The sequence below is a fragment of the Camelina sativa genome, chromosome 19 (genome assembly GCF_030686135.1).
Source record: "Camelina sativa cultivar CO46 ecotype springtype chromosome 19, ASM3068613v1".
Taxonomy (NCBI): domain Eukaryota; kingdom Viridiplantae; phylum Streptophyta; class Magnoliopsida; order Brassicales; family Brassicaceae; genus Camelina; species Camelina sativa.
In genome coordinates, this window is record NC_141898.1 from 17,918,015 (window position 1) to 17,941,780 (window position 23,766).

At 37.3% G+C, this 23,766-nt stretch overlaps 3 protein-coding genes and 1 long non-coding RNA gene across 4 annotated transcripts; 2 read left to right on the forward strand and 2 right to left on the reverse strand.

Annotated features, from left to right (window-relative positions):
* Positions 1-364: 364 nt before the first annotated feature.
* LOC104766714 (uncharacterized) lies at positions 365-1,758 on the forward strand. Its single transcript, XM_010490651.3, has one exon. The coding sequence runs from the start codon at positions 526-528 to the stop codon at positions 1,693-1,695; it is 1,170 nt and encodes a 389-aa protein (XP_010488953.2). The 5' UTR covers positions 365-525; the 3' UTR covers positions 1,696-1,758.
* A 10,387-nt stretch (positions 1,759-12,145) lies between these two features.
* On the forward strand, positions 12,146-13,140 carry LOC147920736 (uncharacterized). The gene is made up of 3 exons (XR_015591190.1): positions 12,146-12,407; positions 12,501-12,556; positions 12,647-13,140. It is a non-coding gene; the product is annotated as an uncharacterized LOC147920736 (long non-coding RNA).
* Positions 13,141-20,472: 7,332 nt separating this feature from the next.
* Positions 20,473-20,814, reverse strand: LOC147920737 (uncharacterized). The gene has a single exon (XM_087501204.1). The coding sequence runs from the start codon at positions 20,812-20,814 to the stop codon at positions 20,473-20,475; it is 342 nt and encodes a 113-aa protein (XP_087357330.1).
* A 1,130-nt stretch (positions 20,815-21,944) lies between these two features.
* LOC104766712 (putative ADP-ribosylation factor At2g15310) lies at positions 21,945-23,751 on the reverse strand. Its single transcript, XM_010490650.3, has 5 exons — positions 23,358-23,751; positions 22,973-23,043; positions 22,699-22,818; positions 22,490-22,608; positions 21,945-22,383 (listed from the first exon to the last, which is right to left on the reverse strand). The coding sequence occupies exons 1-5, from the start codon at positions 23,503-23,505 to the stop codon at positions 22,221-22,223; spliced, it is 621 nt and encodes a 206-aa protein (XP_010488952.2). The 5' UTR covers positions 23,506-23,751; the 3' UTR covers positions 21,945-22,220.
* Between the last annotated feature and the right edge of the window lie 15 nt (positions 23,752-23,766).

The window sequence follows — 23,766 nt, forward strand, 5'->3', positions numbered from 1 at the left end:
GTATATATATTTTTTAGAAACTAATATTTCACTTCAATTTTATTTTTATGTTTAGAATTTTATAAATACAATCATATAAAGTGTTTTTCTACTCTACCACATGCACTAAAATCTTACTTCCATTTCCAAAACTCATTAACAGATTCTAAATTTTGGAATATTATTTTTTTTGGTTAAAATTTGAAACTATTTTAACATTTTCATTTATGTTATTTAATTTATTTTATATAGTTATTATTTTTATTATTTACTAAAATTTATATTATTATTTTTACTATTTTAAAATTTAATAAATTTTACTTAATTTATTTTTCTATTTATTTATTATTATTATTTATTATAAATAATAAATATGTAACAAATGAATATTGAAAATATTTTATAAAAATATATATATAACATTGGTTAAGTGGACCGTGATGTGGAGGAAGAAGAATCGAAAAAAGTTTACTTATATATATATATATGTATAGGTTTAACACTCTTTTTAAGTCTTGACATCATTCATTCACACTTTTTCAAACAATGACTTTGTTTATTTCCTCATGCCTTCTTCTTCTTCTTCTTCTTCTCATCTTCCCCTTCACCTCCACCGATGCTCTGACGTCACCATCCGACGTGTCAGCACTAAAAGCCTTCAAAGCCACCGTGAAACCAAACTCAATCCCCCCGTGGTCTTGTCTCGCAAGCTGGGACTTTACTGTCTCCGACCCTTGTGCTTCACCACGTCGAACGCATTTCACTTGCGGCATCACTTGCTCGTCTGACTCCACACGTGTGACCCAACTAACTCTCGACCCGGCCGGTTACACGGGTCTTCTAACGCCGCTTATCTTCGGCCTCACGGAGCTCCTCACGCTCGATCTCGCCGAGAACAACTTCTACGGCCTAATCCCATCCTCCATCTCCTCCCTCCTCAGCCTCAAAACCCTGGTTCTCCGATCCAACTCGTTTTCCGGATCCATACCCGACTCAGTGACTCGACTCAACTCACTCGAGTCCATTGACATCTCTCACAACTCACTCACCGGGTCACTTCCAAAAACGATGAACTCGCTCTCAAACCTCCGACAGCTCGACCTTAGCTACAACAAGCTCACCGGAGCCATCCCAAAGCTTCCCAAAAACCTCATCGACTTAGCTTTAAAGGCCAACACCTTATCAGGGCCCATATCAAAAGAATCGTTCACCGAGTCAACTCAGCTCGAAATCGTCGAGCTCGCCGATAACTTATTCACCGGAACACTCGGAGCTTGGTTCTTCCTCCTCGAATCAGTCCAACAAGTAGATCTAGCTAACAACACTCTCACAGGCATCGAAGTCCTCCCTCCAAAATTCGCCGGAGAAAACAACCTCGTAGCTGTAGAGCTAGGTTACAACCAAATCAGAGGAACCGCTCCGGCGAGTTTCGCGGCGTACCCGAGACTCTCCTCACTTTCTATGAGATACAACATGCTTCACGGTGGTATACCGTCTGAGTACGAACGGAGCAAGACGTTGAGAAGGCTTTACTTAGACGGGAACTTCTTGACGGGAAAAGCTCCGGCGAGATTTGTGAGATCGGACGCAGAAGTAATGGGAAGTTTGGGGAATAATTGTCTACAGGGATGTCCAGGGAAAGCTAAGATGTGCGCTCCATCGCAGAAACCATTTTACATTTGTAAGCAAGCTTATGGTGGAAAACCAAAGTCTTAGTTTTGTCGGTGTCGGCGACTACTTCTTGTAATATATAATTTATGCATTAACTCTTCTTGTTTAGTCTTGGAGAACCACCAGTCGTTATCGAGATCTTCATATGTGAGCAGAAAATGAAAATGCTTCAAACTTACACAAACTATTTTTAAAAATTGTATAAAAAATGATGACTGCGTTGGTAAATATTAAAATGGGGTATCAAATATTGATGATTTGGACGCTACATCATTAAAGAATAATAATGGCCTTGTTTTGATACCTTGTACAATTATTTTCTTTGTTTATGACAGCATTGTACAAATTTATGTTTACAACTAAAACAGAATTTGTTACGGCTCATATCCATAAATCACAGAATAAAAAACTCGTCGAATGATAATTTCTATAATTAAAACTCGTATAATGAAATTAGTTAAAAATATTATGTTGTTTAGATACATTTTGCAAAATGACAGGAATTATATTATCAATATATACCTATATTTGTAAATATTTTTTTAAAATAATTATAATATATAAAAGTAATATTTGGAAAAAGAAAATATAGGTTTTTTTGATAAAAAAAGAAAAAGAAAATATAGGTATATTAATACTGTTAAAACTTAAAAGACGTGAAAGTTTGGAATACTACTGGAAAAGTGTATGATTTTATTTTTTCTATAGAGAAAATAACAAAAGTTCAAAATGAAAATAAGCAAATTTAGAATTACCTACTTATTTACATAAGAATTTTTATTTTGAATTTTTAAGAAAAACACAATTTTTATTTTATACAACATGCATTCTGTAGATTTTTTTAGTTGGTAAATTTTCTTGAATAATCGCAGTACAAAACGTCATTAAGTCATAAAAATTATTTTTAAAGTTGTTTGATAATTTTAATTTCTTTTTTTAAAAGAATTTGGGTGGATTTGTATAAATATCACTGTTCACGTTTTTTTTTTCGTAAATCTTTGTTAATCATAATTTTAGTCCAAAAACATCTCTAGCAAATAACTCTATATTTGTAGAAACTGAGTTTCACACAATAAATTTGTTTAATGGGAGAAACAAATTCAATAACACTTTCTTTCTAAGAAATCGGATTAAAGCTAACAAACAAAAGGGGATTGAAATCTCTTGGAAAACAAGTTAGGGTTTTTCTCAAGAACAATGAAGAATTAGGATTTTTTGTATTTATTGCTCGATCATTACAATGGAGGGATTCTCCTCTATTTATAAGTTTTCTTAGATTTACAGAATATATCAACTTTCCTAATCAGCTCGACCATGATTTGGAAAGTTCTTGTTTCTTGTTAGGTCGGCCACTAGGCGATTTGAGAAGTCGGTTCCTCGCCTCTGAACTAGGCTTCTCAATGCTATTGGGCCTTCCTTAAAGAGTTGAATCTTCTCCAGGGTCGAACTCCTGGTTTAGATAACCGGTTTCCTTAATCGGGTTTAGATCGGTATGTTAGGGGTGCTAATTCCTGCACCAACAATTAGTCCCCCCCAGTTCGGGACATTCAGATGTTAATTCGAATGTTCAAACTATAGGAAGAGAATATCCGATTTAATCCGTATGGAAAATCGTATCTAATTACCCGGATCGTCGCGCCGCTTCGCCAACCATTGTTAGGACGGCACGTGTCAGACGCATCGCTTCTGTCAACTCGGAAGCTGAAACATCACGTAGGATAGAGTAGGTCATTATGATTCTGCGTAGGGTTGCCGCCACTTGCTTCTATAAATACCCGACTCTGCTCTATATTTTCACTTTTCGCCAAACCACCGAAGGTATTTGCTCCGTTCTCTCTCCCTTTTCATTTTATTTTAGTGTTATTTTTCGCAAACCTTCCTCTACACTCTTCGGCGACCTGCAATATTCAGCACCCCGGCCATGGTTTCCTCATCCCATACAGAAAGCTATCCTCTGATCCGCAAGAATTCCAAAGGAAAACTTGCCAAATCCATCAGATCGGACCGAGGCGAACTGCTCAACAGATCAGAAGAAAATGCTGAATGTTTGTCAAGGCCCAGGTCGGACGGAATTCCTGCCTTAGAAATTCCTTTCTCAACCAACAAGGAGAAACGCGAGAACCACGACAACACTGTATCAATTTCCGATCTGCCCTCGGACGATCTGAGTGGAGAGGAGTCTCTACCCGTGTTAGACGGGATCATGATTGAGGACATCCTTCCTTGTCGCGATCACCAAGGTCATATTGGGGGTGAGAAGACGCTGAGCACCGTCGATACTGTTTGTACCATGCTGAATTCGTGCGGTTTGAAAGATTGCGGTGTTTACATTATCATCCCTGGAGAACACCAGCGCCCTTGGAACCCGCCTAAAGGGTTCATTTGTTGATATGAGGGTTTCTTCTCTATGTGCCGGTTATGGTTCCCTCTTCCAAGCCTGCTTACTCGATATACCCACCGGCGACAAATCCTAATTTGTCAACTCTCTCCCGGTAGTATTTGCAACTTCGTTGCCGCTCTCACTTTCGCAGCCGAGGCCGGAGTGTATCTCGGAGTTGAATGCTTTGAGCTGTTGACGAATTTCAAGAATTCTCAAGGGAGCCCCTCGTGGATGGTAAACGCAAAGCCGGCACATAACTTTCTCCGCGGGGAGAAAGTTAGTAATTTCAAAAAATGGGCAACTCGTTATTTCTTCTTCCGAGTTGACGATCGTTCCTTCGAAAATCCGAGATGCGGTCGTCGAAGAGTGTGGAACAATTTGCCCGGTACTGCCTCGTTTTTTTGTTTTGTAAGATCGGACACTCGTTTTCTAACCTGATCTTAATTTTTCTTGATTTTGCAGCTCGCCCCACTTCTTCTCGGAACCTAGCTCCTAAATTTCAACTGGTGAAGGACGCACTCCTTGCAAGAAGTGATCATAGTTGGGATTGCGTCTCTCGACGTCGAGTTGAAGAAGCTATGGGCAAGGCCAAAACCAAGTTTTCAAGTTTCGCAAAGGAGCTGGGTCAATCATCCAAGGCTCCAGGGACCACAGTCGTAAGGCCGATATACTTCAATCCATAACTCCGAACAACGAGCCTGTCATTAATCTCGAGCTCGAGCAAACGGGAAACGAGTTCGTCGATATTGAGAACTTCGACGACAGTCAGCTTGCCTAAGACCCTGAACATGAGGGGTCTACTCCCAATGACACACTTCGGCCTCCGCAGGATGAAACCGTTATCCCCGAGGAATCTGCTCCTGCACAAAGCAGCGGTGCTTGACGAGCTCATCGTCGACGGCTTCTACTTGACGAGCTAAGCCACATCTACCGAGATGGTTCCTTCTAGACGGCAAAGCTAGAAGATAAGATCATATTTCAGACGAAAGGCCCTGATGTACGAGCTCATCCTTTGACAGCGAGCTCGGTAGATGCGGATCTCTTTCTGCAATGGATCCTCCTCGATTTCTGCAACGAGCTAACGAGATGGAGACGGAACCGTCTCTTCGAGAGGGAGGGCAATGTTCGACGCTTCTGGATCGAATCCACTGACGCTGGAAGCAGTCATCTCTCGAGCTCGCCTTAACCATGCGGACCGAGTCGTAGTAGGCATGCTTTGCAATTTTTCTTTCTGAAGTTTGGATGTTTGGTGCTCAGCATACTTCCTTTCCTCCTATTTATAGTAAGAAGGGGGGAGATAAATGCTGTGTCCCGCAAATCTCGCACCAATCAGATCATAGGGGGATATGCGCTGCGTCCCAAGACTCCCTCGCCAATCAGATTGCATTGTGAAACCGCGTGCGCATTTAATGAGGCGATTATGCCTCAGGAACGAGCAAAAAATATATATATATACTATAGTTACCGAGTTCAGAATCAAATGGATCGACATCCTGGCCAGATGATCGATTTGCGTAACTCTCCAAAACGAGATAAATCGAACCTAGAGAATTCTTTTTGAATTGTTTCGATAGCTCTCTTATGAGAGATAAACCGAACCCAGAGAATTCTGTTGAATTGTTTTGTAAAATTCCAGTTCGGATGGGTATAAGCCGAACCCAGAGTGCTAAATTTCGTCTTCCGACTTCCGAACTGGAATAGAGAAGATAAGCCGAAGTCCTGTACTTTGCCCTTCGCCTAAGCGCATGGACGCTCGGGTTAAATTACCCTCATTAAAATTACTCAGAATAAGCCGGGAGACGTCCCGCCTCGTGTAAATTTCCAAATAGAGTGAAAAATTTATTGCAAACATAATTCGTCCAAATGCAACTTTATTAATATAGGTAAAACCGAATGGCTTAAATCGCCAGTTACAAGTATATTAGCTAGTCGGAGCTCAAAGCAAGTCCTGCTGCGATCTTTTGAGTATATGTCTTAAGACGCTCCGGGATGGGCCATAGCAGCTGAAGTCCTGTTTTCTCCCATTCATCAGGACGAGATTCTAGTGCCCTGATCTTCTGTTGAGCCTCGTCAAGATGATCATGCTTCTTTTTCTCTTCGCCTTTAGGGTAGCGATCTCGGTTTTCAGCACGGTTAGACGATCGTCAATCTCATTCTTCTTCATACGGTGATAGTAAAGTTTGTTACATTGCTCCCGATGCACGGATTCCATCTGCACATAAGGTCGTCCGTTAACATTGAAATTCAGAGGAGAATAATACGGGTAAAATTAGAAAGCATTACCTGGCAAACGAAGGCGTAAGCTGCAGTGGCCTTTACATTGTTGGCACGTTTGTTCATATAGAACGGCTTCACTTTGAAGGGCATGAATTCGCCACTTAAGGAGAAACTCGGTTCACTTGGGGAGGAGTTCGCTGAATGATAGCATTCGTTACAATACTCTATCAAGCACGACGGCATATTCGCCACCCTGTCCAGTCCAGTTTCAATCCAAAACCAAGGATGGGATTTGAGCAGTTTAAGTTTAAACAGCAGTTCGTTCCGCGACTGCTCTGTCGCGGCAAGCCGATTATGATATTTGGTATGACGTTCTTCGATGAGAGACAAGAAGGTCTCCAAATCCGACCTCGTTTCTGGCTTAACACAAAACATCCACATCCACGGAGTTCAGATATTTGGGTAATAGGACATCCCTCTTTCAATGGCTTCTGAGTTCGAGAACGTTGGGACATCGTGTCCGACTTCGACTTCATGATCAGCACTGCCTACAGAGCTTGGCATCTTGAAATTTTTTGATCCAACAAAAATTACGATCAGTTGAGGGACAAGGCTAGTATATTTATACTGATCCTAGTGGAATATTTTCCAATTGTAAAATTGGAAAATAACCACTTTTGTCTCTAAAAACAAGAGGAAATTTTCCATGCAAAGATAAACGGAAGTTTTCCAAGAAGGTGAATTTACTAAGGAACCGGCCACAAAACGGGCATTGTCATCATAAGGTTTTAACAAAAAAAAAGGGGGTAGAAAAAGGAAAACATAAAAGTTCTCAACGTTGTAACCAAAGAACAACTGTTAGATTTCTGGAGGGTCGGACAAGTCGGCTTGGAAGATCTCAGCATTGGAACCATGTTGGTGTCGAACGGAATCTGGGGCTATAGTCCCGTGGTGAAGTATTCCAAAGTCGAGCTGATCTGGGGACATGGTGAGATCGCCTTCTCCTAACTTTATGACATCCAGTGCGTCGACTTCAGAAAACGCTTTTTCTCGCTTCGCCTTGATTTCGGCAATCAGATTGTCAGGAATAGATGCACCGTTTGCTAAAAGATATTTCACAGTCTCTTCAATCCCATGTGCCTGATTGAGAGCGTCTTCTTTTGGGCGAGCAACCTCCTCTTGTTCGACTAGGTAGGCTCAAACAATATCGAATTCAAAAACATCTCATCATCAAACTTTCTCAAAAGTTGCAAAATATGTATATACCATTGTCTAAAGAACAAGAGTCATGGTGGTGGAGGAGGTGGATCAGGGTGAAGTCTACTCTATAATCTAATATTATTCAAAAATGTAAGGTGATTAACTCTGTTCCCTTTTATCTACTTGTAAAAAATCACTAACACTAAAATGTAGGCTCATAGTTGCAACGTATTATGTAAAAATGCGGTAACATTCAAGATATATGGGCACTTTACTTCCAATTATGAATGAATAAAAAAGATGAAGACGTTGTATTATCTTTCACAAGAAAAGACATATTTCATAACACATCGATTATGCACCGTCCCGGTTAAGCTAGTATTGCAATCCTTAGTTGACTAGCTTAGCTCTACGTATACTTGGTATCATTTGAGCAGACAATAACTAAACCAAATGTTCATTCTTTATAAACTCAAAATTCAATAGTCGAGAAAAGAAAAAGGGAAAAACGTCATCGACCACACCAAAAAAGAAGAGAAAAAAAAAATTAAGTTAAAAAAAGAAAGATGACATTGGAATGGTACTAGACCACTACATCAGGTGCTCTACTTCTCTCCAACATCGAGGCTACGATCATTATTACCTGAATACATGGACGTGTGATATTATACTTAATAAGTCTGGATCATTCATTCTTAAATTCAACAAGCTTATAAACTCAATAGTAATAAGAAATATTTCCAATCTTGTACATATGATAATATACATTTATACTCCACCTACGATTTTTCACTCCAGTACAATGTGCATCTCTATAATGCACATTGTGATGTGACAAGTCCCACTAAACTGAAACCGCTAGGCGCTAGTCGAGTGGTCGGAGTGGGCCTAGCGCCTAGCAAGAAAATCGGAGATTAAACAGAGATTAACCGGGGACTAGTTTTAAGGTTATTTTATTAAATTAATAGTAAATTAAAAATATATAGTACTAAATATATGCATAATTCTGTTTATGTGAAAAGAAAAATATCAAATAAAATATAGAGCTATAGTATTGTCCTTAAAACTACGGTGATTACATAAAAACGTAATTTTAAGAAAAAAATTATGATTTTAATTTAAAGTTTGTATATTAGTTATTGTAAAACATCATAAACTCTTAATTTAAATGTTTAAATAACAAAAATATATATTTGATTTATATTTGGCTCCAAAAATAATCGGTATATACAAAATTAAGCGTGAATATTAAGCGGATTAGACGATATAATTGGATAATCGATACTAGACGGGGATTAGTCATTAATCGAGGCGGAGAGGGTGAGCCTAACGATTTTATGGAACGTAATTGGTGCTAGGCGGGGATTTTTAAAACAGACCATGTTATGTCTCAGTAGCACAAAAACACGATTAAATTCGTATGTAAGCCAATGGACATTCTAGACCGTGGATCATCTTTTACCCAATCCCAATCGCATAAACTCTAGTTTATTTGAACTGCTGGACACTCTAGACCAGAAGTCCTATTTTCGTTTCTTTTATAATTACAGATATACCATTCTAAAGTTAACATACGGAAAATCTCGGCACAATATAATTCATAAAATCACTCAAACACAAAAGTAGTTTTAATTAGGATCATTATATACATTTTTGATGTTTTTATTAAATTAAATTAAAAGTATCATGAGTCGGAAACCAAAATTTAAGAATTTTTTTTTCAAAAGTATCAAAAAAAACCTAAATTTAAACATATGATCCACTTTGACTAGTCATATTATCTTTAGAACATAACTAGACGATCTTTAGAACATAACTAGTCATATTTATAATCCGTGTATAAATTTTTATATTATTTTATCGACTTATTTTTAATCTAATACATTTTTGTTCAATAAAAATTTTATCATCAAAAGAAAAATAAACTATTCACCAAAATTTAATAATTGAGACGAATATTGAATATTTTGTTTTTTTGCAACGTTGGATTTGTGAATTATGATTTAATCTGTGACTTTATCATATCGGAAAAATCCCACAAAACATCAACAATTGATTATATCCTCACGTAATTATGTAGATCTAATTCCATCATTTTTGAAAACTAAATATCAAACATTGTAATACAATCTCAAATTTCTCGAGAATTGTTGTCTCTAGGCAATATCAAAACACTATACAACGTGAGATATAAACATTTTCATTCTTAAATATCCTTTCAATACCTTGTAAACATAAGCTATAGTAAGAATAAAATATGTTTGCTTAATATTTTAAAACATACCATAAGATAAATAAATTATTGAATAAGAAAACACCAAAAAAAATTATTTGATTTGGTTTTGATGTTTGCCTTGTACCATCTCTTATTTCCAAATCCTTATGTTTTTAAAATGCTGAATTGGGTTGTGTAGTCTTGATTTTAGTTTTTTATTTATTAAATTATAGCGTGACAAATATTGGTTTATTAGTTGTTATTGTTAATCAAATATGATGTCTATTAATTGTTTTGTTTTGATTCATTTCGTTTGTAAATTTAGTGATGTGTTAGCTATCGAGTTGATTGTAAATAATATTTTTAGCCAATAACATATATGTTTATTTTATACTACTTCCATTTCATAGAGATTTAGACCGACCTTACTTTTTTTTTTTTTTTTTTTTTCTTTTTTTTTGTGCACCAAAGATCTTCGTTCAAACTAGAAAGATTACAGGAGGATATCATACTGGACACATCCGAATAGCAATCTTGAAAATTAAAAAACAATGGCAAGCATAAAGCAAAGATAGAGACACAAGCAAACCCATGAGAGAAAATGCTTTAAACACATTAGCATCAAATGGTAGAGGGGGAGTCACCAAACACTGTGACTTTAAGACAATTTTTGAGCCAACACATATGGCAAAAGGTTGAGGGCAACCTCGAGAAGCACCGGAAACAGAGCCGGTGATCAAACAACGTCCAACTTGGACGAAATCTGTACCAACATCAGTGGTTCTAGATTGAAAGCCACCGGAACCCGCCGGAGAAGTATCCGATGCAGGCATGGAGGAGAAGGAGAAGTATCCAACGCTCCGGGTGGTGAGGAAGCAGGTGATGTCGAGGGGAAAGGAGCAGGACATGCTGACTCTTTGGTTGGACCAGAGAACCAATAGATCCACTAAGGAACCAAAAGCAGCAGAGGTCGCACCAGAAAAAATCTTGGCCAACAGAAATGAGAGGAAAAAACAGTCCACGGCGGAAGTATCGCCGGAGGACACACCGGAAGTGTGGCTTGAACGAGATCTTGGAGCGAAAACTTGGATTTGACGGGAGAGTAATGGAGCAGCAAGGCGAGGACAAGATCCGACGCCGGCGAGCCGAAGCTACACCGGCGCCGGAGGGAGGAAGCACTTCTGTCGACGCGGAAATGACGGCTAGGGCGAACTCTACCGAGGAGAGAGAAGAGAGCGTTTTTTTGGCTATAAGCCTATCTATATCATCAACCAGACCAACCTTACTCCATATTCTATTTTATAGTCAAATACCTCCAACCTTGCTCTAGTTTCAACTGCAAAAAATAGAGAATTTTTTTCTCTACACTTAGAGATTTTTGGAGTTGGCTTGGAGAAAGATACAAATCTAAAATATAGTTACTTCATGTTAGAGTAAAAGAAAAAATGAGGAAATATATTAGAGATGCTCTTATATTTTGATATTTTCACATACTTTGAAAAATTATTTGCAGTACCAAAATATAACCTTACTTTATCAATTAAATTCATTGATATAACCAAGATTTGAATATTTACTGTATTTACTCGATATAGACAAATTAGAAAATGAAATATTAATTTGCATAGAAAATAAAAAATACTTCAGTTTTACTAAACAAAAAAAAATCTCAAAATATCCATCTTAATAATACAGAGAAAACATTATCCAAATGATAAGGAGACTGGGAATATCTTTAAAGTCCTCAAACCCAATCCACACCTAACTTGTTATTCGGCAGATGGCAACAAACAAATTGATTTTATTAACATAAATGTGGATAACCAAGTCCTCCCCTGACCTTCACCATCTTGAGATTCTCTGACTCTCTCTATAAATACTATTCTGGTTTTCCCATAATTTATCGTATTTTGTATATTCGGACTAATTATGGACCGCCCGTTACAAAGCTTATATTAAATAAGCATCGATATCAATATACATGAAACGGCATGGTATTTTAATTCAAATGACAACTACTGTTCGTTAAAGCTATATCACTTTTTAAATGGCAGCAAAAACATTTTAGAAAGACTACGTGTATTGCTTATTTGCTTATACTATAAGGAAAATTTGCCTGAACGGAATAAGTTAATAAAGTATTAGAAAACACCGAAATCTATTTTGTAAGATATGCACATGAAAGAAGAAGGCAGCTGTTATTTGATTATTTTTGTGGTATTGGTACCAACCAAAATTGTCACTATCATAATCACCGGTTTCTCCCCGAAACAGCTGTTTCTTGGTTCTCCCATTTTATTGCGCCTAACTTTTATATACTATAATAACGAATTCTTTAGTTCCACTCATATCATATGATACGTTTTTTGCTCACCAGCAAGGTTGGTAAGACCCTTATCCATCATCTAATGATTACAGAATTAGTTATACGTCAAGATTAATTGATAAAGTAATATTGATAACAATCGTTTTCAGGTTTCGAAGGATCGGTGATGTGTACATTTTTAGTCGCCTTTGGCTTTAATTATCTACATTCTTTGTTTTGTGATGTGTTTTGTTAGTTTACATGTTTTTCTAGAATGTGAATTTTGGTTCAGGTTATATTCAAATGAATTACGAACAATTTAGATGCAATCAAGGAAATAATGAAAAAATCAAACAAATGCATCGGAATGAAGCCTGGGATGGTTTTGCTCCGATCCAGCTTGTTTCTTTTCTTTTTCATCTGTCTCATCATCGTGTCTTGTAAGTCTCTAATCCATGTCTCTTCTTATTATTATTTTTTTTTGTTGAAATTTTGCTTATTAAATTTGAATTTGAAGTTTCTATATTTTACAGATGCAGTAGTACCAAGTGTTGGTAGAGTTCTCGCCTCTCAGTACACTACCACTAAGGTACAACTAATCTATTTGAACCAACAATTCTTTTTTTTTTTTTTTTTTTTTTGTCCATTTAAAACATTAACAAGAGTTTTTATTTTCTAGGGTTTTGAACTTATCAGATTATTCAACTGCAAACATTCTTGTGTTGTGAGATTTTTGAGGTATCCCAAGTGACTGCTCTGCAAAAGACGTTGCTGATGGTATCAAGAAGCTCTTGAGGAATAACAATTATAATGGGAGAACTAAGGTGATTGGTTATGGTCGACAAGTCAGCTTAGAACAAAAATTATTTGATCTTGGAGATAATTTGATAATGATCCATAGGTCAGTCAATCTTGAAGGAGTAAAAGAACTGGCCGATAAGAAAATAATAGCTTCTATGTTGAGATGGCTTAGGTTTTGCATTTTCAATAGCCTTAGGTGGTGATGCTTACAATACCAAATAACTAGGGTGATGTTTTGTTTGCAACATTTTCATTTGATTTTTGCTTGATTTTTTTAATTCTTTAGTTGTGGCTATTTGAATTCTTTCTTTTTTAAATCTGTTTATATTTTCAGATTTTTTATAATAGAGATTCAGAATTGTCTTTTTCTTTCATGCAATCTTCTTTGAAAATAAATGCTTGCACAACAAAAATAGTTCAAAATTTTCACCATCATCATAAAAAAAAAACAATAAGTTTATTTTTAGAGATAATTCAAGATAGAAAAAATTATGCAGGAATATTTCTATGTTCTAAAGATAATTAAAATACAAGTCAGAAGTTATGTGACTAATTAAAAATTAAATAACATTAATTAATATTATTCATTAAAATTGAAAAAATGATATTGGGAATCAGTTGGGAGCTTCTAAGAGCATAAACAATATAATAAAATATACAAAAATAAAATAGTAGGTTATAAAGATATAACTAAAGATAAGAATTGGAAATGTATTAGTTTCTTGTAAAATATGCTAAATCTAAAATAGATATTTTACGAGAGATTTGATATATGATGGTGTTTAGTGAGGTGTTAGCTATTTATGGGGAAATTGCTGATAACAAATATGTTGGCTCAATGAATTAATTGTACAATTTAGATTATTAAAATTAAAAAAATTAGGATAGTGAGGTGTTATATATATAAATAAAGGATTAAGATTAAAAACAAATTTCTGATGCACCAATAAGGTGAGAGACAAAACTCAACATAGAATAATTATTTAGTTACTAAAAGGATATTGCATATATAAATCAATCCTCCTGATCCTCCACTATTTTTATCGTCAAAATCTGCGATGCATCAGACGGTGGGAACAGCTCCTTCACCTTATTCACATCCCACTGCCCACTGCGAAAAGCTCCTCACATTCCTCCTTCTTCACACTACAGATGAATAGGCTGTCATCTGCAAAAGCACATGTTGAACCGATGGACAAGATTCATTAAATCTGAAACCAGTCAAGTGTCCCTGATCCTGTCTTTGTTGCATGATCAATAATGCCTCTGATATGATCATGAAACCATTTAAGACGACCCTTGAGTCTTATTCAACATGAACGAAATTAAAGATCAATTCTTCCAGCCAATTGACTATTGGGGATACATTTTTACCTTATCTAGAGCATATATCGAGGTGGAATCAGTCCAATCAGAGTTCAAATGAAGGAGTTAATCATTTTACAAATCAGGTGAACTCATGGCTACGTGATTTGGACTTACGAGCATTCAACGCAGGATTCTGACCAATCAAGAAGGATTCAAGCTATGAACCAAACTATTCTGAAATCTTTATTCATCCTAGAACTACTAAGAAATGGAATATCATTCAAATCAGTTCATACTTGAAAGATATGGATATTTCAAGTCAGTGGATCTATCCTAGTCCCAGTTTCACATCTAAGACAAAGTTATTGTTACACAGTCCAACTCAGAATTTTTTTTGATACGAAACCACTTGGAGGATGTTAATGAATCTCTTATGTTTCCAACAAGCTCAAGAACAGAAGATTTGGCTCACGGAATACAAGGATACGATCTGTTTGCCAAAAAAGGTCTATATAGTTGTTCACTTGAAGAGTTTTAGGTCCAATTGGTTTAGATGCTTTCAGAATTATGTTTGGAAACTAGAAGTTGTTTTCTACTAAGTCCAAGATGAAGAAATAATACAGGCCATGTTGTTTCTCATCAGCAAATTGGACAAAGGAGTCAAAACAGAGATAAAAGATCAAAGAGGCACTTAATGGGCTAACACAAGAGCTTTTGGCCGAAGAAAGCAAGATAAATTATATTGGGGATGATGTCTATCAAGTCCAGCCCACTTTGAACCTAATTGAAGTCCAAGAAAGCCCAAAATAATCACTTTATCTTATGGTCAAAGAGGACTGACGAGAATAGAGTGATTCTCTTCACCTTGGGAAGGAAACAATAAGAATTAGGTCTTCATTCAACCATCTATCTTTATTGTCTTTTAGTTTCAAGAATAGTTAATATTTGGCTTTATTACCAGTTTCTTTTCCTATATAACTCATGTACGAGCAATGAAATAAACAACCAAATTTTTATAAAACCTTTTTTTTTAGAGTGATTCTCTTATGTTCTTTGTGAACAAAACCAATTGCTTAGTGTGATTCCACCAATCAAAACCGACTACTTGGTGTGATTCTGTAACATACGCGAACCAGAATCTCGGTTTAGGGGATGCATCGGTCGATGCACTATGTGCATCGGTCTATGCAATGTTGGTTCTCGCGGATGAGTTTAAGTTAAACGTTGCGTTTTGGGGTTAGGAAAACCATGAAATCGCTTATAAAAGCAGAAACTCGAGGATTTGGCCGAGTTTGGCCGTTTCTATAGAAAAAGAAAGAGAGAAAGAGTTTTGTGAGTGTTATTGAGAGTTCTTGGAGATTTAAGGCTGTCCCTGTAGAGATCTGTAGCTGGGATCGTTGTAGAAGCTTCCTAGGAGCGTGTATCTTCTTGTTTGAGGTTCATAATCTTCTTGACAAAGGTGAGTGCATGACCATGGCTTATCTAAGCTTGAGACTTCTCTGATCTGCTTGTTTATGTGTTATATGGCTTGTTTAGAACGTTGTTGAGTCACAAGAGGCTTTGGGAAGCTTTTTGTGGCACTGGTTTTGTGTTATTGGTGGTTCAGGGACGGAGATCCGGCGAGAAGCTTTGGGGAAAAACGATGCTCGACATGTACATCGATCGATGCACTTTGTGTGTCGGTCGATGCAATGAGAGGACAGCGTGGTTTGACCTAGGAGCATCGGTCGATGCCATGTGAAGGTGTTGATCGATGCAACTAGGGATTTCGTGCAATGTCGAGCATGCGTAGGTCGATGCGGACCCGGTTGGTGTCGGTCAATGCAGATGTCTGTTTTGTTTGTTGATTGTCGTTTGATGGTTAGAGTATCTCTATTGCTTGTGTGTATAACCCAGTAGATGGGAGGATTGCCTCATAGAGTGTTTATTAAATACTCATGCATCTCAATTTGTGTTTGCGGTGCAGGTAAAGGCAAAGTGTGATCGTGGAATCCAGGCTATGAAGAGGAGGATGTTCTAAAGGCTCGGTTGTTTGCTTTGTCTCTTGGTAGGATGCTAGAGTGGAACTTAGTAGTTTAGAACGGATGTTAGAATTGCGGGTTTATGATTGTTTTATGTTCTGGATTGTTATTGGATTGGTATTTGATATTTCTTGAATGGCTAATGAATTATTTGTTATCCACTGTTGTAATTGTTTGGGGTAGGTTCCTAGTGAGTATGGGATCACTAGATCTTAGGTTATTAAAAAAAAACGGGCCGGGTTGTTTCAGTTTGGTCGATGTCATGTGGAGGTGTCGGTCAATGCAACTAGGGATTTCGTGCAATGTCAAGCATGCGTCGGTCGATGCAGTGTGAGTGTCGGTTGATGCAAGCTTGTGTTAGTCAATGTGTATCCGGTTGGTGTCGGTCGATGCATGGGTTGTTGTCGGTCGATGCAGATGTCTGGTTTGTTTGTTGATTGCTGTTTGATGGTTAGAGTATCTCTATTTCTTGTGTGTATAGCCCAGTAGATGGGAGGATTGTCTCACTGAGTGTTTTTAAATACTCATGCATCTCAATTTGTATTTGCAGTGCAGGTAAAGGCAAAGTGTGATCGTGGAATCCAGGCTATTAAGAGGAGGATGTTTTAGAGGCTCGGTTCTGTGCTTTGTGTCTTGGTAGGATGCTAGAATGGAACTTAGTAGTCTAGAACGGATGTTAGAATTGCTGGTTTATGATTGTTTTATGTGATGGATTGTTATTGGATTGGTATTTGATATTTCTTTAATGGTTAATAAATTATTTGTTATCCGTTGTTGTTATTGATTTGGGGTAGGTTGCTATTGAGTATGGGATCACTAGATCTTAGGTTATTAAAAAAAAACGGTCGGGTTGTTTCAGATTCCAACAGTCAACAAAACCGATCTTCTTGGTGCGAGACTGAGAGATCTGATCTTTTTGGTGCGAGGCTGAAAGATCAAACCGGTATATCAAGAGTCTTTCGCAACCATTGTGCGACCATTCATTCCACCATCCTTATTCTTGAGGCTTCATCGTCTTTAGAATCAAAGTGTCTCTATCTACCAACTCGAAGGTGCCAATTTCTTGGGAGAATCATATTAGCCTTCGCACAAAGGATAAAAAGAAACGGTAAAAGCGGGTCTCCCTAACGGATTCCGTGACCTGGTTCAAATTAAAAAATGGGTACATCCATTAATGAGAATTGTGAATGAGACTGGTTTTACACAAGACATTAACCACTGAATCCAGACACCATAAAATCCCATCTTCATGAATACATTCTAGGAAATCCCACTCAACACGATCATACGCATTAGATATATCTGTCTTGATTGCCATAAACTCCTCATTGAACTTAGCATTAGTCCGCAATGCATGCACAATCTCTTGGGCTATCAATATGTTATCATAAATGATTCTACCTGACATGAAAGCACCTTGAGTTTCGGAGAACAATTGTGGGAGACATCGTTTTAATCTAGAGCATAAAATTTTAGAGACTGTCTTATACAACAAAGAGCACAAGCTTATTGACCGCATATCAGCAATGGCGTTTGCATTCACCTTTTTTGGGATAAGGCAAATTTGTGTATGGTTCTAATCCTGAGGAAGACTACCATGAGTGAAAAACTCATGTACTTCCTTTATGATATCCTGACCAATGATATCCCAATACCACTTGAAAAAAACATCAGTCCATCCATCCACACTAGGGGCTTTATCCCCTTTCACACTAAAAGCACCTTGTTTGATTTCGACCTCAGATACTGCAGGTGTCAGCTGTCTATTCATTTCCACAGTAACTTGTGGCGCCATACCTTCAACCAATTCCTTAAAACTATCTGGGTTTGAAGACGTAAACATTTCAATAAAATACTCAGCTGCAATGCTACCCTTAGAACCTTCCTCAAAAGCCTTGTTACCATGTTTGTCTAACAACGAGATCACTTTGCTTTTCAACCTCTTGTACTTCACGCATCCATGGAAATAAGACGTATTCTTGTCACCTGAATGTAACCAAGATTGTCTACTTTTCTGTTTCCAGTACATTCCTCCTCCCTAAAAGCTGCAGCGAAATCCCACTTGATTCTCTACAGTCTTTGAAATTCCGGAAACCTCTTAGAAGATTCCGCTTCCAAATCTCGCCTAAGTTGTTGTATCAAGGCATTAAAGTTTGTAGGATTTGTGCGTTTCCTTGTAGAAAATGCTCTCCAACAGCGTGTCAATCTACCTGTCACTGATCCGCTTGCACCTGAAGAATTTGTCCTCTAGTGTTGCTTGACGATCTCAGTCGTTTCAGGTTTGCAAGGCTAACGTTTATCAAAACAGAACATTTCTTTGAACCTTGAATCCTCCCCCACTATCCTCATGATGATAGGCCTATGGTCAGATCCCATAAACTTTAGATACTCTGTTTTTGCTCGTGGAAACAAGGTAAACCATTCTACATTACCAAAACTCATGTCTAGTCTACATTAGACCCACACATTCTCTCTTTTTCCACCCCAAGAGAATCTATTTCCAAAACTTGGAATCTCTTTCACCCTGCAACTCCTTTCCATAGTCCTCAATGGATTGAAAGACTACTCAGGTCTTCTTGCCCCCCCCCCCCCCCCCCCCATCTTCTTAGAGTTATCCATTATTTCATTGAAATGTCCTGTTAATAGCCAAACTTCATCTCTATGAACACCAATCTTTGTAAATCTTTCCCAAACCTCAGCTCTCAAATATCTGGCAGGGTCTCCATAGACAGAGGTAACATAGAACTCTAACGATCCTTGAGAAATTCGTGTATCAATCACCCTTGCAACTGATTGTAAGACCTCCACTTTATATGTTTCCTTCCAGAACAAAGCTACTCCCCCACTCAAGCCAACTGGGTCCATAATGTGAACTGTATCATATCCCAACCACTCTTTCGCTCCCAAAACGTGATCACGGAAATTTTTAGTAGCCAGGAGGAACAAAAAGTCTGGAAGATGTTCATGAGGCATTTTCCTTAGACGTCGAACTGCCGAGGTGCTCTCCATTCCTTGGCAGTTCCAACTGGTTATACTCATTGAGAATTGGGTGGTTTCTGGCAAACCACGAAACCCGTTTGTTGCTTGTTTCGAATACTCAGACTCGCTTGATCCTTCTTATTAAGTCGCAAAGATGGATTACTATCAAACATACCCACACCTCCTTTTCCATGATGTTATTGTAGAATCCCATCTCTTTTTAATAACTTGGAAGATACTTCATTCTTCTCTTATGCCTTTTGTTTTTGAAAACCTCCATCCTTGTACTGATTCACACACATCTTTGGATGTTCCAACTGATTCACTCTGAGAATTTCTTCACACGGTTGTCTATCTCCTCCTCCACAAAGATGACTTTGACTGTTTGAACCCTTCTTAAAACCCTTACCATCCATATTACCCTCTGAGTGCCCCACATTGAAACTTTTAGAACCTACATTTCTTGATGCATCCTTCTTAATGATATCCTGATGGAGGGGAGATGGAGATATAAACTCCATAATCACACCAACGCCCTATTGTACAGGATAGTGCTTCCTTGTAGGACCATCATCCTCCTCACTGGCACCTTACATTCATTCAGTTGGGGTTGAGACCACCCCCATACTCTTATTCTGATACTCAACCACCAGTCCCTTACACTTATCAAGGCTTTGCGTCAATGTTGGGGGAGCCTCCAGGCATTAAAATGAGTTATAAGCATGAGAATCATGAGAAATGCTCTCTACCGTCGCCTTCAACATTTGTTCTCTCTGTTCTATAAGAGAAGGATCACCAGACATTAAATACTTCTTCATCTCTGTTAGTACGTTGGGAATCACAACATTAGAGCGAGGTGTGAACCTTGGTAGAACGGATTGTTGTAAGAGAGGGAAGATAACATTCACCAAATCCGTTGGGTATCCATTATTGCGGGTTGAGCTCCTAATATCTTGACCTGACTCTACACTCTGATTAGACATTCTCTTCTCCTTCACCTTATGACGTAGGAAGGGACAATATTGTTTATCGTGAGTGAGCCGCAAGCAGTGAAAACATCTTTTCAGACCCTCTAATATTCAATCTCCACCATAGCAGTATCCCCCTTGGGGAGTTGTAGAGATTTTGCTTTAATCAATGAATTAGACACATCAAACACCACCTTAACCCGAACAAAAACATTGTATTGAGATTTCTCAGGATCAAAAGCAATCTCTTTCACATATCCAATCCTCCTTAACCCGAACAAAAGCATTGTTTTGAGATTTCTCATGATCAAAATCAATCTCTTTCACATATCCAATCCTCTAAGCAATAGCTTGGATTGTTTTGGTAGTGAGAAAATTCACAGAAATGTTACTCAAACGAATCCAAACTGGAAAGGTAGAGAAGAAGCTCACCGGTGGTCTCTCAACCCATCTCTCCAAAGCATTCCCCATTCATCTAAAGTCCAGAACCGTGTCTTCAGAACCCTCTCCAAATCACTCTCATACTGAAAGATGAATTGAAACTTATCTTTAGACAATGCAATCCCTATGACTCGATCGTAGACTCCCCATACGCATGACATCTTCATTATCATCTCTGCCATACTCTGGCTCTCCAGATTCAACAGCCTCCCCAGAACACTTAATCGACTCTCTACTACGGCACTAAAAACACTTTCCTCTGTTAAAATCATTGGGCTATCATCTGCGATAGCCAGTGCATCCATCGCCAAGTTTAAATTATCCGCCATTAGCAACAAGAAGATACCTAAACTTGGTTAAACCCACTTTTGGCGAACAAGAGCTGAGCCAATAGCGACGGCGCTTCCAACCTTTTTGAAAAAATCCGTAGAGATCTGAAAAAATTTGGGGAATATCCACCAAAGATCCGCATGAAATCCCGAGGTAATCACGAGAGAGAACTGAATTTTTCCGACAAAGAAAAGATAATTTGTTTTCCAATTTAGTTATTATTGTAACATTTTGAATAGAATCTCTTAATACAAAAAAGAAAAGAAAAATACCTTAAATGGAGAGAGAACTCTCTAATTATATCTATAGATTTGGACAGGTAGCCCCTTCTCGGTTGCTTACATGGCAGTTTCTAAGAGAAATTTTTGGAGTGGCTGTCTATTTTATTTATATAAGATATTATTTTTTTTTATTAATGTTTTGTATATAAAAAAATAAACATATCATTATTCATTGTTGCCATTTATTACAACTGTTCGAGCTATGTTTTCAGTTTTAGAGTGATTAAAAACATTAAACATAATACCAATCAATTTCTATGATTGATGTCAAAAACAACAACCACAATCGTCCGCAAGACACCATACATGTGAGCGGCGGCTGTTGAAAATAATCAAATTCTCAGTTTCTCGAACCTGGGATACCTAACTTCCAAAATGTTTGAAAATTCTAGACATATGAAACAGTAACATGCCAACCTTGATTTATCGAATAATATGACAACATGTTTTTATATTGAAAAGATAGAAAGTGACTTGAGTAATATATAAAGTATTAGATAAATATTTGTGTTATATTCTAATAAAAAAATTAGAAGATTATATTTACATTTACAAATAAAATAAAATCTAAAAAATGTTAAAATATTAAATTTTAATTAATGAGAATGATATGTGTCACAAAAATATAATGATAAATTAGAAGACTATCGTTATTATATTTAAAAACACCTTCGTGGATTAACCAATGAGGGAGGGTAGCATAGAACCGTTTAAAACGTCTATAGACTATTATATATCTCTAGAAAAAAATTCGAGTCAATTTTCAGTATTCTTTTCATATTGACTATTTCGTTCAATCAGTGTATCTATTAAAAGATGTAATTCTAAAGTATGAAGGAGGAAACGAATTCATATAAAGGGTGTACGTAACGTACGATACCCAAAAAACCTTATTAATTCACTCGATATTATGAGTATAATAGTCATGTATGATTCTCATTGAGAAACATGGAAAACAAAACGCCATAATACAAATACAAATACAAAAAACGCATAAGCCAGCTATTTTGTTTACTCGTACGCATCAGTTTCGTACCAAACAAGCTATATAGTACACAAAAATACACTTCTCATATTTGGCACGCTCCGACGACTGTATACAGAGTTTTTGTATTCAAAGCCTTCTAATACCTCAGGCCTCGTACTAGCTTCCTCTCATAGGAATTATTCCGGAAACTACCACCAACCGAAGTAGACCGTTCGGGTTTGCTCGGGATTGTTGTGGATAGCCATTCGAGTCCTTCGTATAAGCCTTGCCCTGAGATGGCTGAGGTTCCTTGTATAAGCCTACACCAATCAAAAGTACACAAAACCTTCTATTTATACTCTAAACCTCTAAATATTTATATGTAACGACTAACGAACATGAGAATTAAGACGTTTTAATTATTACCAACAACGTTTGGATAGGCTGTGCAGACCAAGTTTGTTTGCAACCTCGGCTACTGGTAAAGCATTTCTTGAATCTTGCTTGTTCGCAAAGACGAGTACACATGCACCTTCTAGTTCATTCTGTGTATTTTTTGTTGTTGTCAAAGTTGTTAGCATATAAAAAAGGAGAGACTACTAGTAAGTAACATTTTAAACTTCATATGATTTTACATCGGTTAGTATGCGATGAAGCTCGTTTCGAGCTTCTGACATCCTTTCATTGTCACTACTGTCCACCACAAAGATGAGCCCCTGCGCGTTCTGAAAATAGTGTCTCCACAGTTTGCGAATCTGTTGAGAAACCCAACATACTTTTAAATAAAATTATTTAGATCCCATAAGACAGACAGGTCAAGCCTTGAGAGGCAAGAGAGAAATATGTGTTTATATGCACTTGTAGAGAAGTGAGACAGTAGAATCAATATGAATTTGACATGGAGTTTACCTTCTCTTGGCCTCCTATATCCCATACAGTGAAATTGATGCCTTTGTATTCTACGGTCTCCAGGTTGAACCCTGGAAAATGATAAAATAACCAAAAACGAATAAAATGGTTAACCCTGATGATCCTGACGCAGATACAACATCTACATGAGAATTATCAAGCTATTAAGAATTTTCTTCCTAACAAGTGCAATCACAATCAAAGGGAAAAAGTAACTATCTACAAATAAGCTAAGATCCATAAACAAAAAACACAAAGTATTATATATAGTCTGAGCTGATAGTCCATAATCCTTAATAGATCGATAGACTGAATCAACAACTTGCTAATCAATCCCTCAATAGCAATAAAGAGTAAGAGAAAATAAAAAGCTCATCTCACATACCTATAGTAGGCACTGTTGTCACAACCTCTCCAAGCTTGAGCTTGTAAAGGATGGTAGTTTTCCCTGAACCATCAAGACCCACCATCAAAATTCTCACTTTGCTTTTAGGAAGAAACCTTTTCGCTATACGTGAAAATTTAGCCCCCATGTAGAACAAACAAAACTCAAGGGAAATATGAGATGTAGTGAAACAAACACAAATTTATGGTTGTTCAAGCTTATGTTCTGGTAAGGAATAAGCTTGGGGTTTATATGAGATCTGTGAAGAGTATTACACACATGTGAAAAATTGTATAAAAAAATAACTGAAAGTTTGATTTGCAGATTGTAAAGGCAAATCCCATTTCGAAGAAAGGCTGGAAACGAATAAATTCCAAAAGGAAGCCAAGAATGGTGTGGTGTGTGTCCT